The sequence below is a fragment of the Papaver somniferum genome, chromosome 6 (genome assembly GCF_003573695.1).
Source record: "Papaver somniferum cultivar HN1 chromosome 6, ASM357369v1, whole genome shotgun sequence".
Taxonomy (NCBI): Eukaryota; Viridiplantae; Streptophyta; class Magnoliopsida; order Ranunculales; family Papaveraceae; genus Papaver; species Papaver somniferum.
The window spans coordinates 117,481,597-117,502,615 of NC_039363.1; the positions used below are offsets into that span (position 1 = coordinate 117,481,597).

The 21,019-nt window shown below is 39.5% G+C and overlaps 1 protein-coding gene across 1 annotated transcript; it reads right to left on the minus strand.

Moving 5' to 3' along the window:
* Positions 1-451: 451 nt before the first annotated feature.
* Positions 452-1,795, minus strand: LOC113291368 (palmitoyl-monogalactosyldiacylglycerol delta-7 desaturase, chloroplastic-like). Its single transcript, XM_026540908.1, has 4 exons — positions 1,472-1,795; positions 1,239-1,379; positions 1,012-1,152; positions 452-805 (listed from the first exon to the last, which is right to left on the minus strand). The coding sequence occupies exons 1-4, from the start codon at positions 1,793-1,795 to the stop codon at positions 452-454; spliced, it is 960 nt and encodes a 319-aa protein (XP_026396693.1).
* Positions 1,796-21,019: the final 19,224 nt, after the last annotated feature.

Genomic DNA, 21,019 nt, shown 5'->3' on the forward strand with positions numbered 1-21,019 from the left:
TCACGGGTTTAATTAACTTCGAAAACCGGCTTCCGGGGAATACCCGAGGATAATGTGGGATACTGGGACTATTTCTAATACTTGGTTATTAGTCTCCACTGATTGTATAGTTAAATATTCCTCGTTTCCCTGCTTGGATTCGATGGACGTCCCTTACCAATTCAGTGTTACTTAAGGATGACCCAAAGCCATAATGTCCTTTGTTTCATGTTCAAACAGGGGATCGGATATCTGTTTGCAAAAATAACCTTAGACTCCTACCATAAAAACAAAAGCACAACAAGAGCAAACTGCAGTTGATAAAGTTTACTACTATAAACGACTACTAACAAGCATAGTGGCTCTACACATTTCGCGTGCTGATTTCCGCGCACCCTTAAACCTTACTAATGAGAAAGAAATTCCCTGAAGTACTTGAGTTTTTAGGAAATTCAAGTACTTGTTATAAGCATCAGCATGTAGATTTAGTACTACTATTCTCCAGCTGATCAAATTGAGTAGTGTTTTTGAAAGATAGTTTTAGTTTTTGAATCTCAGTAGGGACTTTGACATCTTTTGCTAATCCGAGATATGCAAGTAGCTGTAAAATGTACCAAGGTACGTCCAACTGCCACCATTCCAGTCCTAAACGAGCTGAGAACTCAAAAGCATGATGGTTGTTGTGCCAACCTTCACCATGTCCTAATAACCCCATCAACCAATTGTTCTTGGATAAATCTCTTGTGTTCCATGGCCTTTTTCCCCATATGTGACATACTGAATTCACCATGAACGTGCTATGATGTCCAACTGCGATTCTAACACCCTGAAAATAAAATTGTGAAAATTAAAATGGAAAACAAAAGTTAGAATTTTCAAATAAATTAAGAGAGATTAAGCAGAGGGATGCCAGAAAGTTGCAAAAACAAAGAAAATCAGCCAGCAAGTGCTGATTCTAGTATAACATATTAGCCTGGGCCAATTTTGCAGAATATTAGAGACGACATATATGCCTGTGTACTTCATACTTACCATTCCCCAGATAAGGTGTGGTAATCCTCCTACGACGTACAACAGAAGTGCAAGTCCAACTATATGAAGTAAGTGTGTTCTTCGTAGGAACCTGTAGTAGACTTGCTTTTCTAAATCCATGACATTGTTTGGTTCCCCGCACTGCAAAACATGCAATGTTTCAAAGAAATATCCAACTTCATTAATTTATGTGCTAAATACGTCAACTTAAGCAGAGAGAGGCAAACCTTTTCCTTGAGATAGTTGTGATGAAAAATCCAATTCATGTGGCTGAACCAAAATCCTTCAATTGGACTATGTGGATCTCGGTCAGAATCCGTGAACTGATGGTGGTAGCGGTGAATGCTTACCCAAAACATTGGGTCTCCCTGATGAGAAATTTCAACAACAAGCATAGGTAAAGCGAAAAACAATCAACAAATAGATGAAAAAAATGTGGTGATAGTTAAAGAGATGTAACCTGGGCAGCGTGTAGTCCAAAATATGCAAACAAGTATTCAAGCGGTTTTGTGAGCTTAAAACTCTTGTGACTGAGGTTTCTATGGTAAGAAAGACTAATCCCAAGATGCAATGTCACAAGATACAATATCACTGCAACCCGAAATGCATCCCAAGTGAAGTAAAAAGGAGCAGCTAAGACCCCTATATGTTCTACAATTTCTAAAACCAAATCCACCACATCTCTGAAATCCCATTTTGTTTTCGAACGGATCAGCTTTTTCTTCATCAATTGTTGCAACTGCACCATGCCCTCTGGATTATAGACAGTTTCCACAGCTGCCATTGGATACTTAATTTGTTGTTGAGTTCGCTTTGTCCTATATTTTCTTGAACTCGGATTTTTTAATTCATTTATATACGTTCCTGAGATTCATTCACCGTCATGCATTACTCGAACCCACACCTGTTATATGGTTGTCCACGTTCACCATCATAGTCTGCAATATGGAGTTTGGAATGAACCATGAAGCAATCAATGTTACCAGGTATGAAAACCTTATCCATTGCATAAATTGCACCATACTTCAATAAACGCAACATTGTGGATCTGGTTAGACGTTAAAGATGGCTTCTGATCAACTTTGTGTAATTAAGAGCTGAGAGTAGAGGCTAAAATATTTAATTGACCATGACATTCAACCAGTTAAAATGTATCATTTGAAGCCGTTGGAGTTGAGGTAGCTAGGATAGAATTCACTGAATGTATTTATATAAAAACAGAGCTTTTTGAAGCCACGTGGTTAACCGGAGCTTTTCGTTGATTCTGGCCCCACTATTCTAAATTTTAGTCAATAGAATTTCAAGAGAATTTTTTGGACCCACGAAATATCATTTAGCCAATCACATTCTAGAAAAGCTAAAAGACTATGGCTCTTATTGATGCTGTTGAGAAGCTAAAAGACCCTCAATGTGAACTGCTCTTGTTTAGAAATTGTAGGAGTGGGTCGCGACTTTACTTCGCTCTGAGAACCACTAGACCTGAATTTGTACTCGAAGCTCAAGATTTATTTGACAATCGACTGTTTCAATTCCTTAGTCCATTATTACTGGTGACGGCCCTGGCTACAAACTTCTTCAGCATAGACTTTCTACTTTTCCATTCAAACATGGAGGTATGGGTGTGTATACTATGCAAGACACTAAGCATTATTGTTTTTTCGCTTCGTGCTTACAGACTCTAGATTTGCAGTCCACTATTCTCAGACGTTCAGGTGCCGATGGCAGTAGCCTTTTTTTTTCAGCGAGCATTGGAATCCTTTAATTCTCTATGTGGAAATGTTTCTCCTATTTGCATTGGTAACTTTGCCACTCATTCTATGAACTCCTTGGCAACTATTTACTTTGATGCTCTGAAGAAGAATTTACCCACCAACTTTGTTCTGTCTGAACGTGATTCCGTGCTTTGGCAATGCAACCAAACAAAACACGCATGGGATTTCCTACTTGCGATTCCTAGTATGGGTCACAATCAAGTTATTGGAGCTAGGAAATTTAGTGCAGTTCTCCGATACATGTTAGGGATCCCTTTATTTGAGGATGATGGCGCTTGTCCCTTTTGTAAAAGAGATATGGATGTCTTCGGTGATCATGCCTTGCATTGTGCGAATGAAGTTGGGCTTAAGTTTAGACATGATTTGGTGCGTGACATTATTGCTGATATGTGTTTCCGAGCAGGTGTGCCTGCTAGGAAGGAAGTTGACTTGGGTTTTCTTGCGAATGACCGCACTGCTTTACGACCAGCTGATATATTTGTATATAATTGGGACAATGGGCGTGATGTGTGTTTGGATATGACGGGTGTTTCGCCTTTCACTGGCGGTGGGGTTCGTTCCTTTGTCTCTGGTATGGCCATCAAGAATGCAGTTACTCGTAAGGATACTAAATACTTGGAGAAGTGTACGTCTCAAGGTTACGGTTTTGGGACGCTTGCTTTTACCACTTTAGGAGAGCTGGGGGATGAAACCATAGACTTCTTGAAGCGCTTACGCAATTATATTGATAGTCATAATGCTAATGTTCATGTTGGAGACTTTCTTTTTCATAGGTTGGGTGTAGCTATCCAAAAAGGTGTTGGAGCTCAGCTTGTTGCTAGGCTTACAACTAGTTTCTTACCGGATGATAATCCTCTTGAGTTGTAATGTCATCTCTAAAAAAAAAATACTGATATGGTATGCTCCAAGCCTAAACTGTGCAACAAAATGCATGTTACTTCTAGAAAATAATTACCTAAAATTATGAAACAAATATAAAAAATATATAACTCTATATAATTATTTTCATAATAAAATTACAGTCTGCGAGTTATAACCCGAAAGATGTCATTATCCATCCACAAAAAACCCCCCAAAACAAAAGTAACACAAAAACCCCAGAAAACAAAATTTTGATGAAACCTCATAGAATTTGACAAAACCAATTTTTGGTTTCATCATAAAATTTGATGAAACCAATTTTGAAATTTGGGGGTTTTGTATCAATTTTTTAAAATTTGGGGTTTTTGTATCAAATTAGTTTAAGATGGAGTTTTAATGAATCCCAACATTTGAGTGGGATTTTTGTACCACAAGTTTGGCCACCTTGGGTTTTTATGACTAGTTTTGATAAAATTAACTTTAAAATTAAAAAAATATATATATTTGGGAAAGATCACATCAGGATATGCAGTATCCATCATGATTTCATCATAAAATCAAATCGATCATAAAATTAAAAAAAAAAGTTAATGTTGTCCAATGTCCAATTACACTTCTCATAAAAAAAAAACTCACCTAATTACAACTCCAAACTACTGATTATTAAAACCCTTAATTTCAAATTACAATCAAACTTCCAGATGAGATTAAATTATCGAATCACTGGTCAAAATTTAAAAGAAAATCCATGGATGGGCATAAATCAAACTTCTACTAATTAAATTACTTCAGATCAAATTTGAATCAATGATAAAAATTGAAAACCAAAATTATAGTTATGGATACTTACCTGTAGATCAAAGTATGCTTCTTATTCCACAACAATAAATAACTAATCCTTTCAAATATTCGAAACAAAATTATCGATTAAAAATTTGATGAAAAATACATGATATTAAGCATAATTTTGAGAACGATATTAAGCAAAACAATTTTAACAGAAAAGTGCAGTAGACAATCATTATGACGAATTTCAATGTTGTTTTTTTTTTTAATATTACTTATTTCACAAAAAAACTACAAAAGTAAAAAATCTTAGACAATTTTTATAAAATTGGAGAGTTCTTCATATATTTTTAGTAAAAGAAACCTCATTTTATAATTCTATTTTAAGACATTTCAGGATATGCACAATATTTAACTGGACAAAAATAATGTAACAAATAAATGTTCGGCATTCTAAATATAGAATGGTTAAGCTAAATATACAAAAATACTGCAACAAATATTGCAAGAAATAATCCATTTCCATTTTTTTACGGAAATTTCGGGTTTAGGTGACTCTCTATATAAAGCCTTCGAGCAAGAGATTTCTTTTACGTTTTTTCATCTTTTTTTCTCTTCTTGCTATTTAATGTTTTTTGTCTGATCTATTTGGTGTTTTTTGTTATGTAGTACCGTGTAACCAATCGGCTCTAATGTGATCTTGAGTATTAACTTGAGGTGAAACAGGAGGATAATATTAGTCCTTTTGAAGCTTGATGGTATCGATTTTGAACACACAAGTACACTTCTTTTGTTTTTCTTCTTTTTTGTCTTAACTGTGATATGATATGATGCCCTATACAAGATGAGGTGATAGAAATGAGGTGAAAGAAATCATTTTGTTTTGTTAGTGCATACCTCTCGCTTTCTCGGCACAGGTTTTTCATAACGAGGTAGTATTTTCATTTTCTGTCGGTTTTTTTTTCCTATTAATTTTTTTCTTTTTATAATAGGAGATTTGGTTATAATTTTGTGTAATACGCAGAGATTTGATATGAAAAATTGATACACAATGCAGACTGAGACAGGTTTTGAGGAACGAGGTAGTATTTTAACTTTCGATTTTATTTTTTTTCCAATTCAATATTTTGATAAAATACAATCTTGAGATTCTAGGGTATTTGATTTATAATGTAGGTTTTTAATTTTTGTTGATTTACGGCAGATTTATGATTTTGAAAAACAAAAGTTAAGATTGTCGGTGTCTATTTTACTCTCTGTGGGTGATGGGTTCTTACTTATTTTTGATTTTCAGTAGAACCTTGTGTTTAAATATTGAGGTTTACAACAACTAAAGAGAAAACTCTAACCAAATTGAGCATTTGTGTTAACATTATTTATAGGACTCATAAATTCGGATGGATTTTTCTTCTTTGATAGATCTTGATGAATGAATAATTAATGAAATATATTGATCTTGATGAATGAATAATTAATGAAATCAAGACACCCTAAATTTTTCCTCTCTGAAGTCCGGTGTTACAAAATATATTGATCTCGCTGGAAACTTGCTTTTCCAAATGAAATATATCAATAATATCATCCATTGCTATTTGTTATTTGATATTTACACTTTTGTAGATTAGTTCTTATAAACAACCTTATAATGAACTATATGTAATAAAATTAATTAAATGTTGTTGTTTTTTTTTACAATTGATCCTTTATGTCAAGTGTTACGGGTTCGGCTTCAACAAGTGAGTGGACTTTTGTGCTGAGAAGTTCTCGGCGGCTTCACTTAATCCTAATCAAAATGTCTCTTTGTGTCAGTCCAAACGAGGCACTTACTGAGGTTATACATTGGCATTTGTTACAAGTGATGACGATTATGAAAGAGTCTCTTTGTGTATCCATGAGAAACTTGAGTGACGACAACGCAATTGTGATTATAGAAGGGGTATTAAGGAAGTAGGTGTCACACATATTATTATCTGATTTCATTTGTCATCGTTGATTATATATTTTCATTTCCGGCATAGTGGAGGCTCTTAAGCGTTAATCCTACAAATTACAGTTTAATGATATCAAATATGAGCTTATCCATAGAGAATGCCGGTTAATAGCCTCCCTGGAAGATCCTCTTCCAAGGCAATAAATATATAAAAATCTCCAGTTGGAGGAAACCATTCTGCTGACATGAACGAATGTACGTTTGTGCATCTATTAGACAAGGTTAAGGGAATGACATAAATTTGATTTTATATTGACCTATGTAAAACTCAGTAGCCATTCGGTTGATATAATTGGAGATTATTTATTTCACAATTTCAGAAAGCGGTGTTTAGGGATGCTTTTAAGGCATGATTCATCGTAATGAGGATGATTATATTGCACCAGGAGCCGCTTCATACGGTATTTGAGATTACTATAATGCTTATGTTCTTTTAAGCATTCGACTACGGATTAATAGTATTTAAATTTTTCATTTTTCTTAGAGATTTTTTTTAGGAAAATCTTAGGCCTAGACAACAACTAAGAGCAATACATAGTAGTTGTGTTTCCAGCGGTTGTGGATGTACCACTCTGCCTGCCAGCTTTGTTCTTACAAAATATAGCTAAATTAAAATCTCCATATTCTGGTTAATATTGACAATACTCAGTTTAAGTAAAACAAAAGATATGGGGTTTATGACCATATTTCTACTGTTGTCTTCTTGACTGTTTCTTCTTTCATAGTAATTAATGTGGAATCTTCCTTGAGCAGCTTCATTGTAGAGGAACTTGAAACGATCTAGAATGTCGATTGATTCAGCTGATATTGCAATGTTTGTGTGCTGATATTAAACACATACAATTTCGCCAAGTTCGGGAAAGAAACTGGCTCCGAGGTCGAAACCTGTCCAGAGCGGACTCCTATAAGTCCGAAACTTGGTAAGAACGATGACTATCTGACCTTTTACAGGTAATATTCCCTTGGAATATTTTCCAAAAACCTTAAACACACACAATTTCGCCAAGTCGGGAAAGAAACTGGTTCCGCGGTGGAAACTTGGCCAGGAGCGGACTCTTATACGTCCGAAACTTGGTAAGAACGATGAATATCTGACCTTTTACAGGTAATATTCCCTTGGAATATTCTCCAAAAACCATAAACACACACCGTTTCGCCAAGTTCGGGAAAGAAACTGGCTCCGAGGTCGAAACCTGGCCAGGAGCGGACTCCTATAAGTCCAAAACTTGGTAAGAACGATGAATTTCTGACCTTTTACAGGTAAGATTCCCTTGGAATATTCTCCAAAAACCTTAAACACGCACATTTTCGTCAAGTTCGGGAATGAAACTGGCTCCGAGGTCGAAACCTTGCCAAGAGCGAACTCCAATAAGTCCGAAACTTGGTAAGAACGATGAATATCTGACCTTTTAAAGGTAAGATTCCCTTGGATTATTCTCCAAAAACCTTAAACACACACAGTTTCCCCAAGTTCGGGAAAGAAACTGCCTCCGGGGTCGAAACCTGGCTAGGAGCGGTCTCATATAAGTCTGAAACTTGGTAAGAACGATGAATATCTGACCTTTTACAGGTAAGATTCCCTTGGAATAGTCTCCAAAAACATTAAACACACACAATTTAACCAAGTTCGCGAAAGAAACTGGCTTCGACGTCGAAACCTGGAAAGGAGCGGACTCTTATAAATCCGAAACTTGGTAAGAACGATGAATATCTGACCTTTTACAGGTAAGATTCCCTTGGATATTCTCCAAAAACCTAAAACACACACTGTTTCGCCAAGTTCGGGAAAGAAACTGGCTCCGAGGTCGAAACCTGGCCAGGAGCGGACTCCTATAATTCCTAAACTCGGTAAGAACGATGAATATCTGACCTTTTACAGATAAGATTCCCTTGGAATATTCTCCAAAAACCTTAAACACACACAGTTTCGCCAAGTTCGGGAAATAAACTGGCTCTGAGGTCGAAACCTGGCCAGGAGCGGACTCATATAAGTCCGAAACTTGGTAAAAACTTTGAATATCTTAACTCTTAAAGGTAAGATTCCCTTGGATTATTCTCCAAAAACCTTAAACACACACAGTTTAACCAAGTTCGGGAAAGAAACTGGCTCCGAGGTCGAAACCTGGCCAGGAGCGGACTCCTATAAGTCCGAAACTTGGTAAGAACGATGAATATCTGACCTTTTACAGGTAAGATTCCCTTGGATATTCTCCAAAAACCTAAAACACACACAGTTTCGCCAAGTTCGGGAAAGAAACTGGCTCCGAGGTCGAAACCTGGCCAGGAGCGGACTCCTATAAGTCCTAAACTCGGTAAGAACGATGAATATCTGACGTTTTACAGATAAGATTCCCTTGGAATATTCTCCAAAAACCTTAAACACACAGTTTCGCCAAGTTCGGGAAAGAAACTGGCTCTGAGGTCGAAACCTGGCCAGGAGCGGACTCATACAAGTCCGAAACTTGGTAAGAACGATGAATATATTAACTTTTAAAGGTAAGATTCCCTTGGATTATTCTCCAAAAACCTTAAACACACACAGTTTCGCCAAGTTCGGAAAAGAAACTGACTCCGAGGTCGAAACCTGTCCAGGAGCGGACTCATATAAGTCTGAAACTTGGTAAGAACGATGAATATCTGACCTTTTACAGGTAAGATTCACTTGGAATATTCTCCAAAAACCTTAAACACACACAGTTTTGCCAAGTTCGGGAAAGAAACTGTCCCCGAGGTCGAAACCTAGCCAGGAGCGGACTCCTATAAGTCTGAAACTTGGTAAGAACGATGAATATCTGACCTTTTACAGGCAAGTTTCCCTTGGAATATTCTCCAAAAACCTTAAACACACACAATTTTGCCAAGTTCGGGAAAGAAACTGGCTCCGAGATCAAAACCTGTCCAGGAGAGGACTCCTATAAGTCCGAAACTTGGTAAGAATGATGAATATATGACCATTTACAGGTAATATTCCCTTGGAATATTCTCCAAAAACCTTAAACACACAGTTTCCCCAAGTTCGGGAAAGAAACTGGTTCCGCGGTCGAAACCTGGTCAGGAGCGGACTTTTATATGTCCGAAACTTGGTAAGAACGATGAATATCTGACCTTTTACAGGTAATATTCCCCTGGGATATTCTCCAAAAACCTTAAACACAAACAGTTTCGCCAAGTTCGGGAAAGAAATTGGCTCCGAGGTCGAAACCTGGCCAGGAGCGGACTCCTATATGTCCTAAACTTGGTAAGAACGATGAATATCTGACCTTTTACAGGTAAGATTCCCTTGGAATATTCTCCAAAAACCTTAAACACGCACATTTTCGTCAAGTTCGGGAAAGAAACTGGCTCCGAGTCGAAACCTGTCCAGGAGCGGACTCATATAAGTCCGAAACTTGGTAAGAACGATGAATATCTGACCTTTTAAAGGTAAGATTCCCATGGATTATCCTCCAAAAACCTGAAACACACACAGTTTCACCAAGTTCGGGAAAGAAACTTCCTCCGAGGTCTAAACCTGGCCAGGAGCGGACTCATATAAGTCTGAAACTTGGTAAGAACGATGAATATCTTACCTTTTACAGGTAAGATTCCCTTGGAATATTCTCGAAAAACATTAAACACACACAGTTTAACCAAGTTCGGGAAAGAAACTGGCTCCGAGGTCGAAACTGCCAGGAGCGGACTCCTATAAGTCAGAAACTTGGTAAGAACGATGAATATCTGACCTTTTACAGGGAAGATTTCCTTGGATATTCTCCAAAAACCTAAAACACACACAGTTTCGCCAAGTTCGGGAAAGAAACTGGCTCCGAGGTCGAAAAATGGCCAGGAGCGGACTCCTATAAGATCTTAACTCGGTAAGAACGATGAATTTCCGAGCTTTTAATGATAAGATTCCCTTGGAATATTCTCCAAAAACCTTAAACACGCACATTTTCGTCAAGTTCGGGAAAGAAACTGGCTCCAAGGTCGAAACCTGGCCAAGAGCGGACTCATATAAGTCCGAAACTTGGTAAGAACGATGAATATTTTAACTTTTAAAGGTAAGATTCCCTTGGATTATTCTCCAAAAACCTTAAACACACAGTTTTGCCAATTTCGGAAAAGAAACTGGCTCTGATGTCGAAACCTGGCCAGGGGCGGACTCATATAAGTCCGAAGATTTGTATGAACGATTAATATCTGAGCTTTTACAGGTAATATTCCCTTGGAATATTCTCCAAAAACCTTAAACACACACAGTTTCGCCAAGTTCGGGAAAGAAACTGGTTCCGAGGTCGAAACCTAGCCAGGAGCAGACTCCTATAAGTCCGAAACTTGGTAAGAACGATGAATATCCGACCTTTTACAGGTAATATTCCCTTGGAATATTCTCCAAAAACCTTAAACAGACACAGTTTCACCAAGTTCGGGAAAGAAACTGGCTCCGAGCTCGAAACCTGGTCAGGAGCGGACTCCTATAAGTCCTAAACTTGGTAAGAACGATGAATATCTGACCTTTTACAGGTAAGATTCCCATGGAATATTCTCCAAAAACCTTAAACACGCACATTTTTGTCAATTTCGGGAAAGAAACTGGCTCTGAGGTCGAAACCTGGCCAGGAGCGGACTCCTATAAGTCCGAAACTTGGTAAGAACGATGAATATCTAACCTTTTAAAGGTAAGATTCCCTTGGATTATTCTCCAAAAACCATAAACACACACAGTTTCCCCAAGTTCGGGAAAGAAACTGGCTCCGAGGTCGAAACCTGGCAAGGAGCGGACTCATATAAGTGTGAAACTTGGTAAGAACGATGAATATCTGACCTTTTACAGGTAAAATTCCCTTGGATTATTATCCAAAAATATTAAACACACATAGTTTAACCAAGTTCGGGAAAGAAACTGGCTCCAGGGTCGAAACCCGGCCAGGAGCGGACTCCTATAAGTCCGAAACTTGGTAAGAACGATGAATATCTGACCTTTTACTGGTAATATTCCCTTGGAATATTCTCCAAAAACCTTAAACACACACAGTTTCGCCAAGTTCGGGAAAGAAACTGGTTCCGAGGTCGAAACCTGGCCAGGAGCGGACTCCTATAACTCCGAAACTTGGTAAGAACGATGAATATCTGACCTTTTACAGGTAATATTCCCTTGGAATATTCTCCCAAAACCTTAAACACACACAGTTTCGCCAAGTTCGGGAAAGAAACTGGCTCCGAGCTCGAAACCTGGACAGGAGCGGACTCCTATAAGTCCTAAACTTGGTAAGAACGATGAATATCTGACCTTTTACAGGTAAGATTCCCTTGGATTATTCTCCAAAAACCTTAAACACACACAGTTTCCCCAAGTTCGGGAAAGAAACTGGCTCTGAGGTCGAAACCTGGCCAGGAGCGGACTCATATAAGTGTGAAACTTGGTAAGAACAATGAATATCTGACCTTTTACAGGTAAGATTCCCTTGGAATATTCTCCAAAAACATTAAACACACACAATTTAACCAAGTTCGGGAAAGAAATTGGCTCTGAGGTCGAAACCTGGCCAGGAGCGGACTCCTATAAGTACGAAACTTGGTAAGAACGATGAATATCTGACCTTTTACAGGTAAGATTCCCTTGGAATATTCTCCAAAAAGCTAAAACACGAACAGTTTCGCCAAGTTCGGGAAAGAAACTGACTCCGAAGTCGAAACCTGACCAGGAGCGAACTCATATAAGTCCGAAACTTGGTAAGAACGATGAATATCTGACCTTTTACAAGTAAGATTCCCTTGCAATATTCTCCCACAACCTTAAACACACACAGTTTCGCCAAGTTCGGGAAAGAAACTGGCTCTGAGGTCGAAACCTGGCCAGGAGCGGACTCATATAAGTCCGAAACATGGTAAGAACGATGAATATCTGACTTTTTAAAGGCAAGATTCCCTTGGATTATTCTCCAAAAACCTTAAACACACACAGTTTTCCCAAGTTCGGGAAAGAAACTGGCTCCAAGGTCGAAACCTGGCCAGGAGCGGACTCATATGAGTCCGAAACTTGGTAAGAACAATGAATATTTGACCTTTTAAAGGTAAGATTCCCTTGGATTATTCTCTCAAAACCTTAAACACACACAGTTTCGCCAAGTTCGGGAAAGAAACTTGTCTCGAGGTCGAAACCTGGCCAGGAGCGGACTCCTATAAGTCCTAAACTTTGTAAGAACGATGAATATCTACCTTTTACAGATAAGATTCCCTTGGAATATTTTGCAAAAACCATAAACACACAGTTTCGCCAAGTTCGAGAAAGAAACTGGCTCTGAGGTCGAAACTTGGCCAGGAGCGGATTCATATAAGTCCGATACTTGGTAAGAACGATTAATATCTGAACTTTTAAAGGTAAGATTCCCTTGGATTATTCTCAGAAAACCTTAAACACACACAGTTTCGCCAAGTTCGGAAAAGAAACTGGCTCCGAGGTAGAAACCTGTCCAGGAGCGGACTGATATAAGTCAGAAACTTGGTAAGAACGATTAATATCTGAACTTTTAAAGGTAAGATTCCCTTGGAATATTCTCCAAAACTTTAAACACACACAGTTTCGCCAAGTTCGGGAAAGAAACTGGCTCCGAGGTCGAAACCTGTCCAGGAGCGGACTCTTATAAGTCCGAAACTTGGTAAGAAAGATGAATATCTGACCTTTTAAAGGTAAGATTCCCTTGGATTATTCTCCAAAAACCTTAAACACACACAGTTTCGCCAAGTTCTTGAAAGAAACTGGCTCCAAGGTCGAAACCTGTCCAGGAGCGGACTCCTATAAGTCCGAAACTTGGTAAGAACGATGAATATCTGACCTTTTAAAGGTAAGATTCCCTTGGATTATTATCCAAAAACCTTAAACACACACAGTTTCGCAAAGTTCGGGAAAGAAACTGGTCCCCAGGTCGAAATCTGGCCAGGAGCGGACTCCTATAAGTCTGAAACTTGGTAAGAACGATGAATATCTGACCTTTTACAGGTAAGATTCCCTTGGAATATTCTCCCAAAACCTTACACACACACAGTTTCGCCAAGTTCGGGAAAGAAACTGGCTCCGAGGTTGAAACCTATCCAGGAGCGGACTCCTATAAGTCTGAAACTTGGTAAGAACGATGAATATATGACCTTTTACAGGTAAGATTCCCTTGGAATATTCTCCAAAAACATTAAACACACACAGTTTCACCAAGTTCGGGAAAGAAACTGACTCCGAGGTCGAAACCTGGCCAGGAGCGGACTCCTATACTTCAGAAACTTGGTAAGAACGATTAATATCTGAACTTTTAAAGGTAAGATTCCCTTGGAATATTCTCCAAAACTTTAAACACACACAGTTTCGCCAAGTTCGGGAAAGAAACTGGCTCCGAGGTCGAAACCTGTCGAGGAGCGGACTCCTATAAGTCCGAAACTTGGTAAGAAAGATGAATATCTGACCTTTTAAAGGTAAGATTCCCTTGGATTATTCTCCAAAAACCTTAAACACACACAGTTTCGCCAAGTTCTTGAAAGAAACTGGCTCCAAGGTCGAAACCTGTCCAGGAGCGGACTCCTATAAGTCCGAAACTTGGTAAGAACGATGAATATCTGACCTTTTAAAGGTAAGATTCCCTTGGATTATTATCCAAAAACCTTAAACACACACAGTTTCGCAAAGTTCGGGAAAGAAACTGGTCCCCAGGTCGAAATCTGGCCAGGAGCGGACTCCTATAAGTCTGAAACTTGGTAAGAACGATGAATATCTGACCTTTTACAGGTAAGATTCCCTTGGAATATTCTCCCAAAACCTTACACACACACAGTTTCGCCAAGTTCGGGAAAGAAACTGGCTCCGAGGTTGAAACCTATCCAGGAGCGGACTCCTATAAGTCTGAAACTTGGTAAGAACGATGAATATATGACCTTTTACAGGTAAGATTCCCTTGGAATATTCTCCAAAAACATTAAACACACACAGTTTCACCAAGTTCGGGAAAGAAACTGACTCCGAGGTCGAAACCTGGCCAGGAGCGGACTCCTATAAGTCCGAAACTTGGTAAGAACGATGAATATCTGACCTTTTAAAGGTAAGATTCCCTTGGAATATTCTCTAAAAACCTTAAACACACACAGTTTCGCCAACTTCGGGAAAGAAACTGGTCTCGAGGTCGAAAGCTGGCCAGGAGCGGACTTCTATAAGGCTGAAACTTGGTAAGAACGATGAATATCTGACGTTTTACAGGTAAGATTCCCTTGGAATATTCTTCAAAAACCTTAAACACACACAGTTTCGCCAAGTTCTGGAAAGAAATAGGCTCTGAGGCCGAAACCTGGCCAGGAGCGGACTCATTTAAGTCCGAAACTTGGTAAGAACGATGAATATTTTAACTTTTAAAGGCAAGATTCCCTTGGATTGTTCTCCAAAAACCTTAAACACACACAGTTTTGCCAATATAAGAAAAGAAACTGGCTCCAAGGTCGAAACCTGGCCAGGAGCGGACTCATATAAGTCTGAAAATTTGTATGAACGATGAATATCTGACCTTTTACAGGTAAGATTCCCTTGGAATATTCTCCAAAAACCTTATACACACACAGTTTCGCTAAGTTCGGGAAAGAAACTGGCTCCGAGGTCGAAACCTGTCCAGGAGCGGACTCCTATAAGTCCGACACTTGGTAAGAACGATGAATATCAGACCTTTTACTGGTAATATTCCCTTGGAATATTCTCCAAAAACCTTAAACACACATAGTTTTGCCAAGTTCGGGAAAGAAACTGGTTCCGAGGTCGAAACTTGTCCAGGAGCGGACTCCTATAAGTCTGAAACTTGGTAAGAACGATGAATATCTGACCTTTTACAGGTAATATTCCCTTGGAATATTCTCCAAAAACCTTAAACACACACAGTTTCGCCAAGTTCGGGAAAGAAACCGGCTCTGAGCTCGAAACCTGGACAGGAGCGGACTCCTATAAGTCCTAAACTTGGTAAGAACGATGAATATATGACCTTTTACAGGTAAGATTCCCTTGGATTATTCTCCAAAAACCTTAAACACACACAGTTTCCCCAAGTTCGGGAAAGAAACTAGCTCCAAGGTCGAAACCTGGCCAGGAGCGGACTCCTATAAGTACGAAACTTGGTAAGAACGATGAATATCTGACCTTTTACAGGTAAGATTCCCTTGGAATATTCTCCAAAAATCTAAAACACAAACAGTTTCGCCAAGTTCGGGAAAGAAACTGACTCCGAAGTCGAAACCTGGCCAGGAGCGAACTCATATAAGTCCGAAACTTGATAATAACGATGAATATCTGACCTTTTACAAGTAAGATTCCCTTGCAATATTCTCCCACAACCTTAAACACACACAGTTTCACCAAGTTCGGGAAAGAAACTTGTGTCGAGGTCGAAACCTGGCCAGGAGCGGACTCCTATAAGTCCTAAACTTTGTAAGAACGATGAATATCTGACCTTTTACAGATAAGATTCCCTTGGAATATTCTGCAAAAACCTTAAACACACAGTTTCGCCAAGTTCGAGAAGAAACTGGCTCTGAGGTCGAAACCTGGCCAGGAGCGGATTCATATAAGTCCGATACTTGGTAAGAACGATTAATATCTGAACTTTTAAAGGTAAGATTCCCTTGGATTATTCTCAAAAAACCTTAAACACACACAGTTTCGCCAAGTTCGGAAAAGAAACTGGCTCCGAGGTCGAAACCTGGCCAGGAGCGGACTGATATAAGTCAGAAACTTGGTAAGAACGATTAATATCTGAACTTTTAAAGGTAAGATTCCCTTGGAATATTCTCCAAAACATTAAACACACACAGTTTCGCCAAGTTCGGAAAAGAAACTGGCTCCGAGGTCGAAACCTGGCCAGGAGCGGACTCCTATACTTCAGAAACTTGGTAAGAACGATTAATATCTGAACTTTTAAAGGTAAGATTCCCTTGGAATATTCTCCAAAACTTTAAACACACACAGTTTCGCCAAGTTCGGGAAAGAAACTGGCTCCGAGGTCGAAACCTGTCGAGGAGCGGACTCCTATAAGTCCGAAACTTGGTAAGAACGATGAATATCTGACCTTTTAAAGGTAAGATTCCCTTGGATTATTCTCCAAAAACCTTAAACACACACAGTTTCGCCAAGTTCTTGAAAGAAACTGGCTCCAAGGTCGAAACCTGTCCAGGAGCGGACTCCTATAAGTCCGAAACTTGGTAAGAACGATGAATATCTGACCTTTTAAAGGTAAGATTCCCTTGGCTTATTATCCAAAAACCTTAAACACACACAGTTTCGCCAAGTTCGGGAAAGAAACTGGTCCCCAGGTCGAAATCTGGCCAGGAGCGGACTCCTATAAGTCTGAAACTTGGTAAGAACGATGAATATCTGACCTTTTACAGGTAAGATTCCCTTGGAATATTCTCCCAAAACCTTACACACACATAGTTTCGCCAAGTTCGGGAAAGAAACTGGCTCCGAGGTCAAAACCTGGCCAGGAGCGGACTCATATAAGTGTGAAACTTAGTAAGAACGATGAATATCTGACCTTTTACAGGTAAGATTCCCTTGGAATATTCTCCAAAAACATTAAACACACACAATTTAACCAAGTTCGGGAAAGAAACTGGCTCTGAGGTCGAAACCTGGCCAGGAGCGGACTCCTATAAGTACGAAACTTGGTAAGAACGATGAATATCTGACCTTTTACAGGTAAGATTCCCTTGGAATATTCTCCAAAAATCTAAAACACAAACAGTTTCGCCAAGTTCGGGAAAGAAACTGACTCCGAAGTCGAAACCTGGCCAGGAGCGAACTCATATAAGTCCGAAACTTGGTAATAACGATGAATATCTGACCTTTTACAAGTAAGATTCCCTTGCAATATTCTCCCACAACCTTAAACACACACAGTTTCACCAAGTTCGGGAAAGAAACTTGTGTCGAGGTCGAAACCTGGCCAGGAGCGGACTCCTATAAGTCCTAAACTTTGTAAGAACGATGAATATCTGACCTTTTACAGATAAGATTCCCTTGGAATATTCTGCAAAAACCTTAAACACACAGTTTCGCCAAGTTCGAGAAAGAAACTGGCTCTGAGGTCGAAACCTGGCCAGGAGCGGATTCATATAAGTCCGATACTTGGTAAGAACGATTAATATCTGAACTTTTAAAGGTAAGATTCCCTTGGATTATTCTCAAAAAACCTTAAACACACACAGTTTCGCCAAGTTCGGAAAAGAAACTGGCTCCGAGGTCGAAACCTGGCCAGGAGCGGACTGATATAAGTCAGAAACTTGGTAAGAACGATTAATATCTGAACTTTTAAAGGTAAGATTCCCTTGGAATATTCTCCAAAACTTTAAACACACACAGTTTCGCCAAGTTCGGAAAAGAAACTGGCTCCGAGGTCGAAACCTGGCCAGGAGCGGACTCCTATACTTCAGAAACTTGGTAAGAACGATTAATATCTGAACTTTTAAAGGTAAGATTCCCTTGGAATATTCTCCAAAACTTTAAACACACACAGTTTCGCCAAGTTCGGGAAAGAAACTGGCTCCGAGGTCGAAACCTGTCGAGGAGCGGACTCCTATAAGTCCGAAACTTGGTAAGAACGATGAATATCTGACCTTTTAAAGGTAAGATTCCCTTGGATTATTCACCAAAAACCTTAAACACACACAGTTTCGCCAAGTTCTTGAAAGAAACTGGCTCCAAGGTCGAAACCTGTCCAGGAGCGGACTCCTATAAGTCCGAAACTTGGTAAGAACGATGAATATCTGACCTTTTAAAGGTAAGATTCCCTTGGCTTATTATCCAAAAACCTTAAACACACACAGTTTCGCCAAGTTCGGGAAAGAAACTGGTCCCCAGGTCGAAATCTGGCCAGGAGCGGACTCGTATAAGTCCTAAACTTGGTAAGAACGATGAATATCTGACCTTTTACAGGTAAGATTCCCATGGAATATTCTCCAAATACCTTAAACACGCACATTTTTGTAAATTTCGAGAAAGAAACTGGCTCTGAGGTCGAAACCTGTCCAGGAGCGGACTCCTATAAGTCTGAAACTTGGTAAGAACGATGAATATCTGACCTTTTACAGGTAAGATTCCCTTGGAATATTCTCCCAAAACCTTACACACACATAGTTTCGCCAAGTTTGGGAAAGAAACTGGATCCGAGGTTGAAACCTATCCAGGAGCGGACTCCTATAAGTCTGAAACTTGGTAAGAACGATGAATATCTGACCTTTTACAGGTAAGATTCCCTTGGAATATTCTCCAAAAACATTAAACACACACAGTTTCACCAAGTTCGGGAAAGAAACTGACTCCGAGGTTGAAACCTGGCCAGGAGCGGACTCCTATAAGTCCGAAACTTGGTAAGAACGATGAATATCTGATTTATTAAAGGTAAGATTCCCTTGGAATATTCTCTAAAAACCTTAAACACACACAGTTTCGCCAACTTCGGGAAAGAAACAGGTCTCGAGGTCGAAACCTGGCCAGGAGCGGACTTCTATAAGTTTGAAACTTGGTAAGAACGATGAATATCTGACCTTTTACAGGTAAGATTCCCTTGGAATATTATTCAAAAACCTTAAACACACAGTTTCGCCAAGTTCGGGAAAGAAACTGTATCCGAGGTCGAAACCTGTCCAGGAGCGGACTCCTATAAGTCCGAAACTTGGTAAGAACGATGAATATCTGACCTTTTACAGGTAAGATTCCCTTGGAATATTCTCCAAAACCCTTAAACATAGACAGTTTCGCCAAGTTCGGGAAAGAAACTGGTTCTGAGGTCGAAACCAGGCCAGGAGCGGACTCCTATAAGTCCGAAACTTGGTAAGAACGATGAATATCTGACCTTTTACAGGTAATATACCCTTGCAATATTCTCCAAAATCCTTAAACACACACAGTTTCGCCAAGTTCGGGAAAGAAACGTGCTCCGAGGTCGAAACCTGGCCTTGAGCGGACTCTTATAAGTCCTAAACTTGGTAAGAACGATAAATATCTGACCTTTTACAGGTAAGATCCCATTGGAATATTCTCCAAAAACCTTAAACACGCATATTTTCGTCAAGTTCGGGAAAGAAACTGGCCCCGAGGTCGAAACCTGGCCAGGAGCGGACTCCTATAAGTCCAAAACTTGGTAAGAACGATGGATATCTGACCTTTTAATGGTAAGATTCCCTTGGATTATTCTCCAAAAACCTTCAACACACACAGTTTCGCCAAGTTCGGGAAAGAAACTAGCTCCGAGGTCGAAACCTAGCCAGGAGCGGACTCATATAAGTCTGAAACTTGGTAAGAACGATGAATATCTGACCTTTTAAAGGCAATATTTCCATGGATTATTCTCCAAAAACCTTAAACACACACAGTTTTCCCAAGTTCGGGAAAGAAACTGGCTCCAAGGTCGAAACCTGGCCAGGAGCGGACTCATATGAGTCCGAAACTTGGTAAGAACAATGAATATCTGACCTTTTAAAGGTAAGATTCCCTTGGATTATTCTCTCAAAACCTTAAACAAACACTGTTTCGCCAAGTTCGGGAAAGAAACTTGTCTCGAGGTCGAAACCTGGCCAGGAGCGGACTCCTATAAGTCTGAAACTTGGTAAGAACGATGAATATCTGACCTTTTACAGGTAAGATTCCCTTGGAATATTTTCCAAAATCCTTAAACACACACAGTTTCGCCAAGTTCGGGAAAGAAACTGGCTCTGAGGTCGAAACCTGTCCAGGAGTGGACTCCTATAAGTCCGAAACTTGGTAAGAACGATGAATATATGACCTTTTACAGGTAAGATTCCCTTGGAATATTCTCCAAAAACCTTAAACATACACAGTTTCGCCAAGTTCGGGAAAGAAACTGGTTCCGAGGTCGAAACCTGGCCAGGAGCTGAGTCCTATAAGTTCGAAACATGGTAAGAACGATGATTATCTGATCTTGTACAGGTAATATTAACTTGGAATATTACCTAAAAAACTTAAACACACAGTTTCGCCAAGTTCGGGAAAGAAACTAGCTCCAAGGTCGAAACCTGGCCAGGAGCGGACTCGTATAAGTCCTAAACTTGGTAAGAACGATGAATATCTGACCTTTTACAGGTAAGATTCCCATGGAATATTCTCCAAATACCTTAAACACGCACATTTTTGTAAATTTCGAGAAAGAAACTGGCTCTGAGGTCGAAACCTGTCCAGGAGCGGACTCCTATAAGTCTGAAACTTGGTAAGAACGATGAATATCTGACCTTTTAAAGGTAAGATTCCCTTGGATTATTCTCCAAAAACCTTAAACACACACTGTTTCGCCAAGTTCGGGAAAGAAACTGGCTCCGAGGTCGAAACCTGGCCAGGAGCGGACTCATATAAGTGTCAAACTTGGTAAGAACGATGAATATCTGACCTTTTACAGGTAAGATTCCCTTGGAATATTCTCCAAAAACATTAAACACACACAATTTAACCAAGTTCGGGAAAGAAACTGGCTCCGAGGTCGAAACCTGGCCAGGAGCGGACTCCTATAAGTCCGAAACTTGGTAAGAACGATGAATATCTGACCTTTTACAGGTAAGATTCCCTTGGAATATTCTCCAAAAAGCTAAAACA

Excerpts from the sequence above, each read along its gene's own strand:
- LOC113291368 (XM_026540908.1), bottom strand. The coding sequence starts at position 1,795 with ATGGCAGCTGTGGAAACTGTCTATAATCCAGAGGGCATGGTGCAGTTG. Across the intron at positions 1,380-1,471 it reads TTGGACTACACGCTGCCCAG|GGAGACCCAATGTTTTGGGT; the intron begins GTTACATCTCTT and ends ATTTCTCATCAG. Across the intron at positions 1,153-1,238 it reads ACAACTATCTCAAGGAAAAG|TGCGGGGAACCAAACAATGT; the intron begins GTTTGCCTCTCT and ends CATGTTTTGCAG.